Source organism: Atractosteus spatula, chromosome 9 (genome assembly GCF_055471065.1).
Source record: "Atractosteus spatula isolate fAtrSpa1 chromosome 9, fAtrSpa1.hap1, whole genome shotgun sequence".
Lineage (NCBI taxonomy): Eukaryota > Metazoa > Chordata > Actinopteri > Semionotiformes > Lepisosteidae > Atractosteus > Atractosteus spatula.
The window spans coordinates 53849115-53864245 of record NC_142714.1 but is presented as its reverse complement, the minus strand read 5'-3'; the positions used below and the strand labels follow the sequence as shown (position 1 = coordinate 53864245).

General features: G+C 43.1%; 1 protein-coding gene across 4 annotated transcripts in view; it reads right to left on the bottom strand.

The window, feature by feature from the left end:
* Positions 1–2307: 2307 nt before the first annotated feature.
* med12 (mediator complex subunit 12) overlaps positions 2308–15131 on the bottom strand; it is a 35282-nt gene continuing 22458 nt past the window's right edge. The window contains exons 29-44 of one of the 4 annotated variants that reach the window (XM_088924949.1): positions 14905–15074; positions 13841–14002; positions 13525–13636; positions 13186–13275; positions 12245–12354; positions 11147–11282; positions 9871–10020; positions 9115–9483; positions 8549–8696; positions 6853–7061; positions 6535–6624; positions 6232–6449; positions 5677–5890; positions 5223–5387; positions 3317–3398; positions 2308–2846 (exon numbers count right to left, since the gene is read on the bottom strand). In XM_088924949.1, the coding sequence (XP_088781075.1) occupies positions 2809–2846; positions 3317–3398; positions 5223–5387; positions 5677–5890; positions 6232–6449; positions 6535–6624; positions 6853–7061; positions 8549–8696; positions 9115–9483; positions 9871–10020; positions 11147–11282; positions 12245–12354; positions 13186–13275; positions 13525–13636; positions 13841–14002; positions 14905–15074 (2463 nt within the window). In that variant the 3' untranslated portion in view covers positions 2308–2808. The remainder of the gene's footprint in view (positions 2847–3316; positions 3399–5222; positions 5388–5676; positions 5891–6231; positions 6450–6534; positions 6625–6852; positions 7062–8548; positions 8697–9114; positions 9484–9870; positions 10021–11146; positions 11283–12244; positions 12355–13185; positions 13276–13524; positions 13637–13840; positions 14003–14904; positions 15075–15131) is intronic. The other 3 variants (XM_088924950.1, XM_088924951.1, XM_088924953.1) reach the window with 3 other exon arrangements.

Sequence of the window (15131 nt, the reverse complement as noted above, 5' to 3'; positions counted from 1 at the left end):
TTAGTAGAATTTCAGAGGCATCCTAAAAACTTCAAAAGACTTAGCAAATGGTAATTTAATACCAATTAATTCCATAATTGATTGAATTAAGTAAGTAGGGGCTCAGGTGGAATGAGAATCCAAGGATTTCATCCAGCCATGACGAGGAGGAGTAGTGCTGAAGAACGCTGTGTGTAGACGAGGCTTTCCTTTGTGCAAGTCTGCTGCACAACATCAAAGCCACCTTCTGGCTGCAGTCAAGAGATTTCAACAGGGTCCAGTCCATGCTGCTGATTTGTGTGGCACTCTGGAGAGCAGTGGTCTCAAAGACAGTTCCTGGCACACTTCTTTTCCTGCAGATTTTATTCCAGTCAACAATGTTTTTTTTCCTACCCTTGACTACTAAAACTTTTTAATTAGAGGTAGTTAACAAAAAAATCTCAAAAGTATTATGATAATGCAGCTAACAAAAATACTGAGGTATGAGAGCTTGGGTGGAACAGCAACCATAAGAACAAACGCAAAGGGAACCGAGAACCCTGCTGTGTCAAAACACCTTTCATTTCTTACTGTAATTCTCTTTGAGAGACTTTAGCTATCCTAGATTTATTCTATACCACTCCCTGCACTGTCAATGGAGAACATGATATGAAGAGTGTAGGTCTTTACCAACCAGAACTTCCAATTTTCTTACACAGCTTTGTTCTTTTCACTGGCTGAATGCGGGGTCACGCTGATTTTGTGCACATTTCCCTAGCTCTTACCTGTTTATTGAAATAGAAAACCTTTATTATTTTCAGAAAACAAAGAAACAAAGATGAGATAGCAAGTATCCTATTTTCAAATAAAAGATATTATAAAGAATTACTGCTGGGATTTAAAGGCATACCACTGAAGGGTGATACCACAGAACCTGGGAAACTCCATGGCAGCCAAATCAAAAGCACAGATAACTAATACAGAAAAAAACGCCCAAAGGTTAAAAGCTATAAAATATCAGCAAAGCAATTCACTTTTCCAGGAGGCTTTATCCTGCTGGCTAACCTACACAGGCACAGCAGCCGCTGTATCTGGATCTGGAAGGTAATCTGAAACCCATTGAGGAAGCGAGATCAGTATTATATCAATAAGCCCTCAAACCCCAACATGTGACTTTTGTACACAGGGAAAACTCCTGCAAGTAAAGAAAATTAAATATAAGCAAACTGCTCCAGTAAAAGGCAGGTTGCCATGAACTGGAAGATTGCTGCACAGGCAGCCTTATTTAACTTGTCTGTACCCGATTTGTTTTCCTTTTTAAGATTTTTAATTATACCACCTAGATTAATAACTGACAGGTGAGTTTAAAGGTGGAGTGCTCATTGCAGAGGCTTTGTTTGTCAAAGAAACTAGATACTAGAACAGTTTTAAGTTATAATTCAGTTAAAGGCTGAAAACAGCTAACATCAAAACACTGAAAATCCACTTTATGTGGCATCATCATAGACACATAAACTTAATTAGTGCTCAATCAATCATACTGAATGGTCTTTTAGCTTTACAGAACGTCTTCAAACTTCCACCTGAATCAACAGCTTCAAAGCAACGAGTGAGTCAGTGGTATTTGGGATACTCGGAAAGCAAGATGAAGAACAGTCTTGTTGTTCTTATTTTATCCTAGATTTGGCTTTATAGATCCAATTCTGTACCCAAAGGAGGTTGGAAATGTTGCTTGGGAGTAACTGAAAATCTCAATCGTATATATGTTTTATCCAAATTATAAAAAGCAAGTTTATGTTATCAATTCCAATGTGTGTTGTACCATTTGAGAAAGAAACTGAAAAGGATTTTTATCACAGTTGTGTTAAGCCTAACCTTAAATCACAGATCGTATTCCCACATTTTGTGAAAAAGAAAAAGAAGCTAAAAATTCACCACCCCAGTGTCTTCTCAGCATGCGCTTTCTAACCTGGGGCCAGTGTAAATATCCACCTTTCTTTCAATTCATGATTTACCACTTCCCCCAGAAAAATAATACCAGGTTATAAAGTCCTTATTATAAAACAGGAAAACCCTGAAGGTCTTTAATCCATTAGGTCTGTAACAAATGCCTATATGTCGACTGTAAAAACAGTTCCAAAACATGACTTCAGGAGTCTCAGATAAACTTGTCTCAGTATTGATATTAGAGTGTTGAAGCACGATTAAAACATTGTATATACACATTTATACACTTTTTAAAATCAAAACAACTGCACTCCTCCCTCGTATCTGCCCCTCTGGTAAGTCTAAAGGGACACTCTGATGTACAAGCACACTAGACTAAAAGACTTGTCAAAAGACTGATAAAAACTGACATGATTTTTTTAATGAGAAATAAACAAAACCAAGAAAGAAATTGTACAAATTGAAATAAAATAAAAAATTACATTATTCTTATAATTTCTTGTACTTTTTTTTTTACATAACTTCCAAGTTCTCCATGAGCTCTACTGAGCACTCTTCCCAGCAGGATCCCACTCTGGGGAAAGGAATTTCACAATTTTTCAAGTGGAGTCTCTAGAGTCGGTCAATATTCATGGTTTTTGTCTTTTTTGTGTTTCCAAGATTGTAAAGGGGCAGGAGTTGCCCAAGTCAGTGAAATTAATAATCTTCTCTTCTCCAGCCCTATTCTCTCCTTTTCTCAGCGCAGCTGGTTGACGTAGCAGGCTTAAGGCAGAGGAACGGTTTGAGTGTTGTGCACTAAAGTACCCTGCAGCAGTGATAATACCTTTGCCATTCCTCTCTTAGCTGGGGAGGTGCAGACATTGAGGCAATCCATTTTTTCTGCACAGTGAACTACACCCAAGTTCAGTAGAATGAATTGGTATTTTGTTGAGGCTGAGTATCTGTAAAACGGGGAAAAAAAGACTGAATGAATTATGGCATAAAATTAATTTTGTTGAAAACATTAATCATATTTATTAAATTCAGATGTATCAGTTTTTTCCCCAATGGTACTAGCAATTAATAAGTGCACGTGCACTGCTATTTTATATTGCTGAAAACAGCACTGGCTCAACCAGTGAATGTGGGTGCAGTTTGAGCCCTCTAATCCAGACAGACCCCACCAGCTTAACTGCAAAATGCTTCTGGACTCCTGCGACATGTGGGGCTGTCTCAGAAACTGCTGTGTCGTCAGGGAGAGATGCATCATTCCTACAAAAGGATGCTAACGCTGGAACAAGAACTGTAGTGGTGGTTGTTCAAGACTAGAGTGGTGGGGTCGTGTAAAAATAATTGCCAATTTAAAATTCTACATCACTACTATGCAAAGATGGCATGCAGTGCCAAAGGAGAAGGGCAGGCTGGTCCTTACTTGAGAGCTGTTGCTGGAGCTGTCTGACCAGGGCCGCTGTCTGCTGCTGCTGTTGTGTCTGCTGCATTCCCTGTCGGGGGAACTGAGGAAATACAGAGGAACACTGCGTCACACAAGCTGGCTGGGAGAGCCGTCGCTCCGGATAAACTCATTAAGGAGCTGTCTGAAGTTTCTACAGTTTCAAGGTCAGGAGGAGTGTGCATAAGAACATAAATGTTTCAAACAAACATCAGACTATTTGGGAGTTAGTACCACTGAGAGAAAGACACTAAGGCTGGTCACGTACAGCCAAAGCAATGCTTCTGCCCTAAGTGTTAATATTAAAATGCCATTGGTCTCCCCAGTCTGAACAGGAACTTTAATTACTGCAATGAGACTACAGTGAGATTATAGTACAGGACAGAATAGCAAATGCCATACACAGGAAATAAAGAGTACCCCAAGGCTTCCTTAAAAAAAACATCTTTGCATGAAACTTTTTAAAAGATGGTTTTACAGCAGATCCTAAGAGGATTTCAAAAGGAGAAATGCATCTACTTCAAAACGTAGCAAATATTTACAAACACGTTTTCTCCAACTGAGTTGAGCTGCAGAACTCTTTGTAGTTACATTTGCATGTCGACAAGCTGTATGTTTGAACATACAAAGATTAGAGGCTGAATGCTGACAGTATCTTCTCAGAATGTGGGACAAAGCCAACAAGCAGCGTAATCATTGATTTTAATCTTCCAAGAATCAATAATGCATTAATTGACATTTAATCGTTATTTGTTCATGCAAGCTAGCTATTCTTACTACCAGTCATTGGCAGACCTTTATAAGTTATAAAAACATCAATTCTTCCAGTTCCTCTGGATGACAGGGCTCCCAAGCCTTACTTTGAACACCAGGAAGGGGGATAATGACTGAAACAGACCAGGGCCAAACTCAGGCTAACTAACAGGCTATAAGCTCAGACAGAAGTAACATGACTGAACTAAAACTGACAGCATACAAAGAAGCTAGGAAAACACACTTTTCCTCATAACAAAGGTGACATGGCAGTTTCTGCTTTTGACCTTCCTGTGGCTGAGTTTTTGCAGGCTCACATAAAGAAAGTAAATATATCATTTCTGCAGAGCAAACATGTTGAGACCACATTTCTGTGCACAATGAAAGATGCCCGAGAAAGAGCACACTCTCCACATAAAACAAGATACTGCAAGCAAAGGAACATACACCTCTTACTCTGGGTAGAGCCACTCACTTGCTTTTTAACTATAGGCAAATGAATCATTAAACAGGCATTCGTTCTGATTTGATTACATTGTGTTCAGAGAAACATGGCATGGCATGTGATATGTTTGTGCCATCCCGAACTTGCTGGAATAACCACAAAAAATTTTAAAGCTGAGTGAAATCCCATAATAATTAGGAAGATTAAGGGAATGGCATATGAGCAGTGAATTGTTATCGATTTTAAAAGTAACTTAAAATTAACTTTACTAGGCTCTTCAAACTTAAAACTTTCAAGCCTATGTTACTTGAATCTGCCAGATCTGTTCTTACTAATAGTCTAGCTCTGTGTAGCCATCTCTGTTAAACTGAAAAGGCAGAAAGTGCATGTAGAAGTGAGAACAGAGGACTTTACGCCAAGGCCTGTGAGATGATGGAACTACCCACCCAACCATGTACCCAAGCAAGGCAGAGACCTTTCAAGGCCAGTCTGGACGAGATCCTTGGATCAGTAATCCACTAGTGACCCAATGATTCAGAAGGGTGAAATGACCTTAGGACATTTGCAACATTCCCCATGAGCTCATGCTCTTAAACAAGGTAATAGTGACAGCAGCCCTTCCAATAAGCCTGACTCTGTGATTCCTCATTCTGGCACACTGTACAGGCAGGGAGGTGCACCATGCCTTACCATGGGCTGCTGAGGGGGCAGGGGCTGCATTCCCAAGGCCTGTGGCTGGGCCTGCGCCGGCGGCTGGGCAGCAGACACCTGCTGCTGCTGCTGGACCTGCTGCTGCTGGACTTGCTGCTGTTGGACCTGCTGCTGCTGCTGCTGCTGCTGGACCTGCTGCTGCTGCTGCATCCACATGGGGAGGAACCACACAAACCACGCGAGATCAGAACCACTCCCAACACGTCTTGCACTAAAGAAAACAGCTTCCTCAAGCACTACACACAACTGATTAAGACAGTTCAAGATATTACAGATGGGATTAAGAATACAACCATATTATGCAAAACGACATCTGATCAAACGGTATTTGATAAAGGCAGAGGAGCATTACTGTGACGTGAGCCCCTGCTCTCCAGTGTAATAACAGACAAGCTTGATGTCCAGAGAGCCCAAAAAGGGAATGAATGCCTACCCTCAGAGCTTGCTGCTGTCTCAAGTACTGCTGCTGTTGCTGCTGCTGTTGCTGTGCCTGTTGCTGCTGTTGCTGCTGCTGCTGCTGCTGTTGCTGCTGCTGTGCCTGCTGTTGCTGTTCAGCCAGCATCTGATTTGATCTCATGCTTGGATGCACACCCTGGCCAGGCATGTGACTCAGGCCCTGTATTATAGAAGCCTGCTGGTGGGCAAACCTGCAGACAATCAAAAGCCATACATGGGTAAAAACCATCACAATGAATTAGCCTTCCAACTCCCCCCCACAGAAATAATTGCCTGGACATTCATACGGCATTGTGTATTTAATCATGCAAACTCTGTAGGTTCTATTTTTCTTGTCCTGGACTGGAACACTTGGCTAGATGTAATTTGTTTCATAACGTTACAAATGCATCAGAAACCTATTGCATAATGGCTTCCAAAAGAAACAGCCGCCACCGTCTTCTCACACATCATGAATTGGTCTTCTCTCAGGGTTAAAGGTCAACCCCCAGATTTCCAACCCTGTCAGAGTGGCCCTCTGCCCTCTGCTCACCGCGGGGTGCTCTGCATGGCATGCACGTAGCCGGGCGCCTGCTGATGGATGTATCCGCTCGGCCTCTGCTGCATCTGCCTCAGAGAGTCCACCATGGCAGGGTTGGGGGCTGGGTGCGAGCCCTGGAAGGGCTGGTTAGCGTACGCAGGAGGAACCATTCCGCCGGTCTGGGAGGGGTGCTGCTGCATCCCCATGTGCGGGCCATACGAGGTATACCCCTAGTTCAACGTTCAGCAACAAGAACACACATTACACAAAGCAGAGGGAAAAAAATAAAAACTAATCCCACGAGCAGACCCAAACCTGAAGTGGAGGTACCTGTGTGGCCTGCAAGGACCCGTAGGAAGGATTGGGAGGCATCTGTCTCACTTGCTGCCCCAGCATGCCCTGACTCTGGTGAAGGAAACAGAGGGGAGAGAAACTTCAGACACAGATCTTCCCCTGGTCAGGCAGGTGGTTTAGCTGCCTTTCCGGTCTTTACTAGTTTTCCATGCTACTCAATCCCAATCCCACGTGCCACAATTCCTAGATTTCAGCAGCTTTCACAACGCTGAGAGCCAGCAGGTTTGCGACAGCTGCAGGCTGACGGGCCCTTTCGGCGAGAACAGCCAAATCTCTCACCAGCTTGGCCTGCAGCTGCTGGCGCAGGATCTGCCCCTGTATGGGTGGCTGGGGCTTGTAGGCTCGGTAGGCCTGCTGGTCCAGCGCAGTGATGAGGTTGCCCACACCCCCCGGCATGCCCGTCATCATGTTCGGGTAGGCGGCAGGCCGGTTCGGTCGCATTGGGAGGGTGCGGGTCGGCCGATACGTTGTGTCCAGTCGTGGGCCGCCTGAGGCAGAGACGGATTTCAGTGTGGGAACTGTGCACCAGAAACACCGGGAGCCACAGAGGCAGGAATACACACAGACATTTCATCTTCAGCACCCAATTACAGATCACTGATTAATGGTAAACACATACTGCACGACTGCAAGATTGTGATGTAACATATCCAAAGGCACAAACAGACCTCATACCAAGTCTGCTAAAGTTTTCTCTGGGGGCTTGTGAGATCTGAAAAATATGTACTCTAAAATTAAGCAGATGGCTCCCACATATAACCATATAACCAAAGCAACAGTCTGATTTAACAAATCCTGCACTCTGAATATCCAACCTGTCCTTCTGCTCCTCTGGGAGACAGACTCCTAAAATTGCTTTTACCAACCCTACATTTTAAAGCAACAGCAAGGATATGACAGCAAAAGAACATTTATCAAAGTATGCTACACATTTACAATCTCTTAGCACATCTGTGGAGCTGTTGCAGGTGGAAGAATGAGCGAAGAAAAAATCATACGGTTATAATTTAGGTTTTACTAGCAATAGAACTTTAAAAAAGCCATTTTTAAAATTTTTAACCAATTTGAATTTCCAGAAAAGATTTAGCCTGTGCTTAGTTCTCATTATGATACAAAAAATGTTTTTGAATATGGTCCCGGGATTGTTGAGACAGGTATTGCAGACTACTCTGTAAATCTACTAAATATAAAAAAATCAATCTAAAGCTCTGTATTTCCAAATATTACAGTGCTCGACTGAATTTTAATCATTCAACATAAAACCTATGGAAACAAGTCTCATCATCCAAATATTTTCTTATTATACACTATGTACAATTCAGTTTTCTTCTTGGATTTTTTCTGTCAAAAGATCTTTGCTGCCAACTGGTTTTCCTCCTTCACCTACAATGACAACCATCCCAGCCTCAAATCTCTTAGGGGCCTCTTGAAGAATTTACAAAGCACATTCAGACAGCACACAGGATGGTGCTGCATTGCCCTACACGGTATGTAATGTTCAAAACAGGCTCCAACATCCCAGGAGACTACCACCCCTGCCCACTCCTACTCCATGCAGTCAGTGCGTATTGCAAACAAGCCCCTTCCACAAGCCTCCAGACTATGATTCATGCATCTCTTGAACTCTGCTAACGTTTTCCAGGACACGGTTTTTATCTCCTGATAAAGGAGGTGTGTAGCAGAGCTTCTGGAGCTCAGGCTGGGAGATAATTGTGAGCTAGAAGTAATAAACAAACACAGGAGGTCATCCCTCAAGGCCTTCTGTGCATCTTTAGAGTGCACATTAATTTACGTGCACACTTCATAGTGAGAGAAATTACAATCATTAAACCTGACCAGATCATCTCTCATGCAGGGGTATACTAAAAACACCAAAAAAAGAAAACTCAGAAAATCTGATCATGACAGGGGCGTATCTCCTTATGGGAGCCAGACCCCCGCAGAAGCACAAGCACGCCGCCTGGTGCACACTTACCTGGGGGCAGGGGCTGGTTCTGCGGGTACATGCCCATGGACTGTGGCCCATACACCATCCGGTTGAAAGGGTGTCCCGGCTGACTGTGCAGCATCTCCGGAGGCATTCCCGCTGTATAGGGCACTCCCCGCTGTGTGCTGGCAAAGTCCTGGGCCGGCCAGAAAAGACAAAACCCTCACTGCCAGGCCACCTTACTCGTAAGCTCACTTTAACTGTCATTTGAAGCACACGGTGCATTCTCATTTTATCACCACACACACATATCTATATATTCCAATTCATGCATCTTTCCTTGTTCAGATACAGAAGACATTAGCAAGTCTCAGCCACCCCAGTGGTTAAGGGATCTATCAGGCAGCACTTTGTCCCTGCAGCTAAATGCTAAATAATCTTAAGAGTGGCAGGCATTATTTTCACAAGTCTCTTACTCCAGAAGCTTTCTCTGAGCTTAGCCGTTGTTCTTTTGCAAGGTACTTAGAAAGGCCTTGGCGTGACAGAGCCCTGCGCTTATCTGTGAAGGACCGAGGCTCCGAGAGCTCACGGCATTATCCGCCCTCCTGGCTCACCTCCGTCTTGCTGCTGGAGTGGTTGCGTTTCTTCTTGCTGCTCTTCTTCTTGCTGGAGTCCGTGGCGACGGCGGCTGAGCTCTTCTCCGGCTTCACGGCCTCCGCCAGTTTCTTCTCGGGCTCAGGGGCAACGGGGGTGGGCGGCTCCTCCTCCTCGGGGGGCAGGGGCAGGGGCTCCAGGTAGTAGCTGCGGGGTTTGGGCTTCAGGTGGGTGTGGTAGAGAAGGAGGCGCTGCTGCTCTTCGAACTTCGTGACTTTGCGGTCCACGCGTACCGTCCCAAACCAGCCCCAGGACAGGGGGGCGGAGTGCTTCAGCCCCTCAAACACGTCCCAGGGGGAGATCTTTTGCTTTGTGGACACTTGCAAGCCCTGCAGAGAGGTGGTTTCCCAAGTAAATACTCTGACTTGTATTACTGTGAAATAATTAATTACCATTAATAATTGGCACAGTATACTTCTTAATGATGGAACTCCACATATCAGAAAAAAAATTAAAAATAAGGATTCCTTCTTGTTTTACAAACATAAAGCAATAGTCTCAACCAAGGCCGAATTATTTTGAAGCATTAAAATAATAATAATTATATATAGGACAATGACCTGCGAATGGGTTTGTCAGCCATGATGATCATTTTTAAGTAATTTCACAAACAGGAGCTGGAACGGTGACGTAGGCTTTATTACAGTTCTGAATAGCAGAAGTAAAGAACAAGATCTGAAACCAGAATAAAGACTGAAGGAACAAAGCGTCTTTACCTCTTTCTCGAAGCCTGCGATCTTGTTGCCCTTGGTATCAATGAGCGACCCCTGGGGCTCGCAGGTGATGACATCGCGCGTCTGTTTGGGGAGGGGCAGCAGCTGCCGCACTTTCTCCAGGCTCTCCGACTGACGGTCCCCCAGCTCCTTCTGCAGAGGAACCGAGTCTCAGAACACCCTTTCACTCGTACCACCCAGGCCAAACGATCAAGACATCCCAAACAAACTTTCACTAGACATCCTTCACTGCTGCACAGTGAATGAAAGTTTGACTCAACCTTTATTATGGAAGCCTTTTAACCCCCTTTTCTCACGTTTATGCTTTTTAAAAAAAAATTAAACCCACCCAACAAACACCAACGGAATGAATCACATTCATGTCAAGGCAGCTCAGTGTTAGACTTCTGTCTGCACAGCAGCCTGAGTCTCACCCAGCAGGTAATCATCCAGACTCATGTAGATAACTCCTTTACAAATCGACAGCTTCGCTGTGCTTTTAATTGCTTGGACCAGCTCATTTCAGAATTAAATCTTAACAAGGCTGAACAACAAAACTGGATGCAGGAAGAGTACGTTTGACAAGACCTACAGGATGTATGGCAGTATTACAGAACAAAAAGTAAGATAACCATATCCGTCAAACTGTAATTAGATTATAAAGGCTGTAAGATTTTAAAATAGATGCACATGCGCACACAAATTCTTACTGGTTAGTTGTACAAATGAATTATGCTGAGGTTTCATGTATAAAACCTTTACAAAGAAACGGGCCAAAATTACCTAATCATTTCAACTGAGGCTGCAGTCTGAATGTTAATGGGGTTTATTAGGTAACTGGGTCACAAGAGTCAGAGCTGTCCCTCAATTTCTTAAATATTGGATTCCCTACCCCCCTACTTACAGCTGGCTCAATCTTTCAACAAAAGCTAGGAATCAGCTTATAATGTTCCCATGTTCATCATGTAAAGTGTATTACCATTAATATAGGTCCCAATTTTGATACCAAGATAAACAACAATGGTTAAAATACTTGTTTCCAATAAAAAAAAGTTTATTCTGAGGCTTACTAAAATCTACCATTCAAATTGAGATTTGTTTAAAACTATTGACAAAAAACATTGTTAAAATTCAATAACAAATGATTTTTTGCATTTCCATAAAAACCACCATAAATCCTGTAACACCACACTTTCATACCATAAAGCAGAACAGGAAGATCAGAACAAAAAGCCAAGCCAACATAACCCAGACAGCCCTGTGGCCAGGTGTGTCTTACCCTGAGTTTCTTGACTAGGTTCATGTAGGCCCTCTTATTCTCCTCCATGCTCCCCTGAGAGATGCTGGACATGTCAGCGGCTAACGTACCATTAATGAGTACACTAAGCATGTCCAGGACAGTGGTGAACAGCTCGCTGCAACACACACGAGACAGAAAGAGGTCAGCCAGGCAGTGAAAGAGGCCAGAGGAGTCAGAGCTGCAAGAAGACATATTATGCATGAAACATCACTTTACTGGACTGTGCTGAGCGGTTTATTATTAAAGCAAGCAAAAGACAAAAGCTGTTTAACAGATAAACAACATTCCCCCTTTTTTTCCCCAACTCTAGAATATATCATATTCAGAACAGCATGGACCCTTTTTTAATTTAGTAATAAGGATGTCAGGTTTCAGTCTAGGTTTTTCAGCAATTTAACAACATTCATCTCAGGCAATTTAGACAAGCCTGGGAACATCAGCACCAAGAGATATAAAATGGGCTCTAGTTTCAAAGTGCATCACCAAAGAACAGTGCTCTGCAATATGTATCACTCAAAACACTACTTCAAATAGGCTCAGAAGCTGTTAAAAATGCCACCAGAAGATTAGGTTTGAGACATATTTAACTTTTTTTACATGATTTTTAAAAATGTTATAACAGTTAAAACTAGGATTTTGTACAACATGGTAACAGAACTGCCTTGTACAAATTTCATTAAAGCATCTTTTGTTACCATTTTTCCCACACATTTGTCTCAAACCTGGATTCCACAATCAGGCATGTATACAGTTAAAGTGTTCCAAGCTTGTCGCTGGAAACTTCAAAAACAGGTATTTAAATAAGGGAGTTCAAGGCTTTTTCAAGTTCTTTTATATTATACTGTATGGCAATCACACCTTTGTCTAAAGACAAGTTGGTACATCTATTCACCGAACACAGCCCAGCTAATACAAGAATAAGCCAACACGACCACTCGAGCCCATTCACTCCCACTACTCTTGTCTGCCCCCTAAGCAGGCTGAATGGGTAAGGCCTTGTGTGGCTCAGACACATCGCGGCTTTCTGCACTCAAGTGCAGTGCCAGTGCAGGGGAGGGGGGCCAGGTGTGTGCCCACTTGTTAGACTGCATGTCCACGGTGCCGCTGCTGATGATGTCCAGGAGAAGAACAGCCCACTCGGTGGTCTGCTGGGTGCTGCGCTGCACCGTGTCAAACATCCCGCCGACCTGCAGGGGGCACAGGGAACCACAGGCTTGAGGACAGCAGAGAAAATGGGTACCCTTCCGATGAAAACCATGCCAGCACGGACTCAGTTTCAACACTAATGGAGAAGAAACTCTTCAGAGCTTTTAGAGCTTATTTTATAATGTATTGCACTTTAAAACTCAATTATTTTTACATTAACCATACTTATTTTACAATATAAGAGTTTATAATGTACACTGAATATATATTTGCTCTATTGAAAAGAATATTGTCGGAGGACTCACTGAACAAGTGACAAATATAAAAACACCACCGTATGCATGTAAATTAGCCAACTGAAACCTGAGTTGGAAAGGCTCTCGGGTTTGTGATTAGCATCACCTGTAAACTCGGCTTAAGGGATTGATATGGCAAAACTCTCAGCAACTGTGATGTTGAGTGAAAAGCAGCTTGGACCCTGTTTCTCAATTAGCAGAGTTTTAATGTTTTTGACTAAGATGTAAACGTTTATAGGGATGTGACAAAATAAATAAACACCAAAAATGAGGAACACTAAGAACAGGTCAAGGATTATGAAGTTTTATTTTTAACTTTAAAAGGTTTAATGCATGTGATAAAGAAAATAAAGAATTTGGAACTGGACATCCTGCATGGAGAGAGCAAACTACAGCTGCACTTGAAGCCAATTTTTGACTTAATTCCGTTTTATTTTTTTTAGCCTACATTCCAGCCACATTTTCCCCCATACATGCTATCAGTCATGAGTGTTGACAGCTGGTGTATGGGAAGGGTGTGTACTCATGCCAGGCAAAAAGCAGATAACAGCGCAGGTGCTCAACACAAGTCCTCACCAGATTGAGCCGCAGTTTCAAAGCCTCATGCATCATCTGTTTGGCCTTGCAGTCATCCTGATACTGGTCCTCTCGCCAGTTGGTGACAATCTGTGAAGCAAGTCTAATTTCACTGCAACGTTCAAGTGGGCCCACATTCAGCAACTAAAAACTCGTCTAAATAAATAAATTCATAATTTGATCAAATACAAGAATGCAAAAGCAGGATTATCAAGCACCCAGAACACAAAGTTAGCTAGACTATAATGCATGATCTGTACGTAATGTACAACTAAAAGTCACTTTTGAAGCTACAGCAATGCCAGCTGAATCCCCAGTGGAGTGAGCGAGTATCCCTACCTGCTGCACCTGGCTGTAGAGGGAAGTCAGGAGCCCCTCCCTCTGCTCGTCCTGGCCCTTCAGGCATGTCAGCACCAGGGACAGGAAGGGCTGCTGGCTCAGGAGGGACATGCTGAGGAAAAAAGGGTATCACACATCCCAGAACTGAGTTAAAGTCTTCATCCTTCAATTTACCTGTAACGTCTTGAGAATCAGCTTAGCTGACTAACACAACAATATTTTAAACCAACCAGTCAGCTCAGAAAGGGATGCACATCCCGACAGAAGAAGGCAACCACTATTGTTGCTGTGTAGGGCTCAGCCCAACATCGCTTACCTCTTCTGTTTCTGGCGGTCCCTCTCTTTGCGGGACGACGAGCCGAGGTGCTGGCCCTTCTCCAGCTCCTCACCTGCGGCCTTTAGCACATGGCCCTGGACTGTAGTGGGCAGCTTGGCAATCAGAGGGGCAACAAGCCAGACCCCTGAGCGTTCTGATGAGCTGGAGCCACAGACAGAAGATCAGCAATACATCATTAGTGATACATCTATCTGCTGAATATAGTTAGAAGTGTAAAATGTAAATCAAGGGATGTTACGTTACAATTGTACAATGTAATGGGAAGACCTCATCTGGAATACCTTTGTATATCCATTTGTATTATACAAATAAAGAAAAAGACAAATTCCTAAAGCAAGACAGTATATGGCTAATAAAGTGATCTTATCTTATTGCTGCTCTTGAGTTACCCTGGGGGAAAACTCAGGTACAATCAACCGTGGACTCCTTCAGAATCAACAGCAAAACAGAAGAGGAAACTATGGGAAATGGATGCACGTCTTTACATAAACAGTGTTGGATGTCTGGAAGAAGCTACCCAGCAATGCTGTTGAAGCCGATACCTTGGCTTGTTTTTAAAAATATTGTTGGAATAGATCACTGGATGAATTAGCTTCTCTTGATTGTAACTTTACTTACATTCTTACATCAAGAGATGCCTGCATATCAAAAGGCTAATCAGTGTTCAAACAAAAAAGGTATTCAAGATTCTTTTATAATTCTTTAATACAAATCTGTCAATAACAGGGGACTAGATTGTTTGGTGGTAAAATAAAAGTGACAGCCCTGCAATCACCTTGAATGTTGAGATTCCTTTAGAAAAGAACATTTAGCAAGTCACGAAAAGAATGCCCGATTTACTAGAGATGGGTTTATATACTGTCACCACTACAGAAACAAAAAAATAAAATAAGGTAAAAGGCGAATTGAAAGAAGCCCTTCGAGTACAGAAGCTATAAAGATTGACTTTGATGTGTTTTCAAGGCAGGAAAGGTCTATCAGCAGCTCTGTGGAAGAGCAGCCCTGTGGTGTGGTCCCATTGGTGCAAAGGAGAAAACACCAACCTTAGCACTGGCTTCATCTTGCTGGCGTTGTTGCTGTTGGTCACTGGGCCCTGAATGGGACCAGACACAGCTGAGCCATTGCCCAGGGGATTGCTGGAGATCATCTCAGCTGATTTCTGGAACACTTCAATCGTGGCCTTCGCAATGTTTTCCAGCAGGGAGTTTAGCTCCTGAAACAAAACACAAGTCCTTTTACCTCTTTCTTAAAACAGAAAGCTCCGACTACA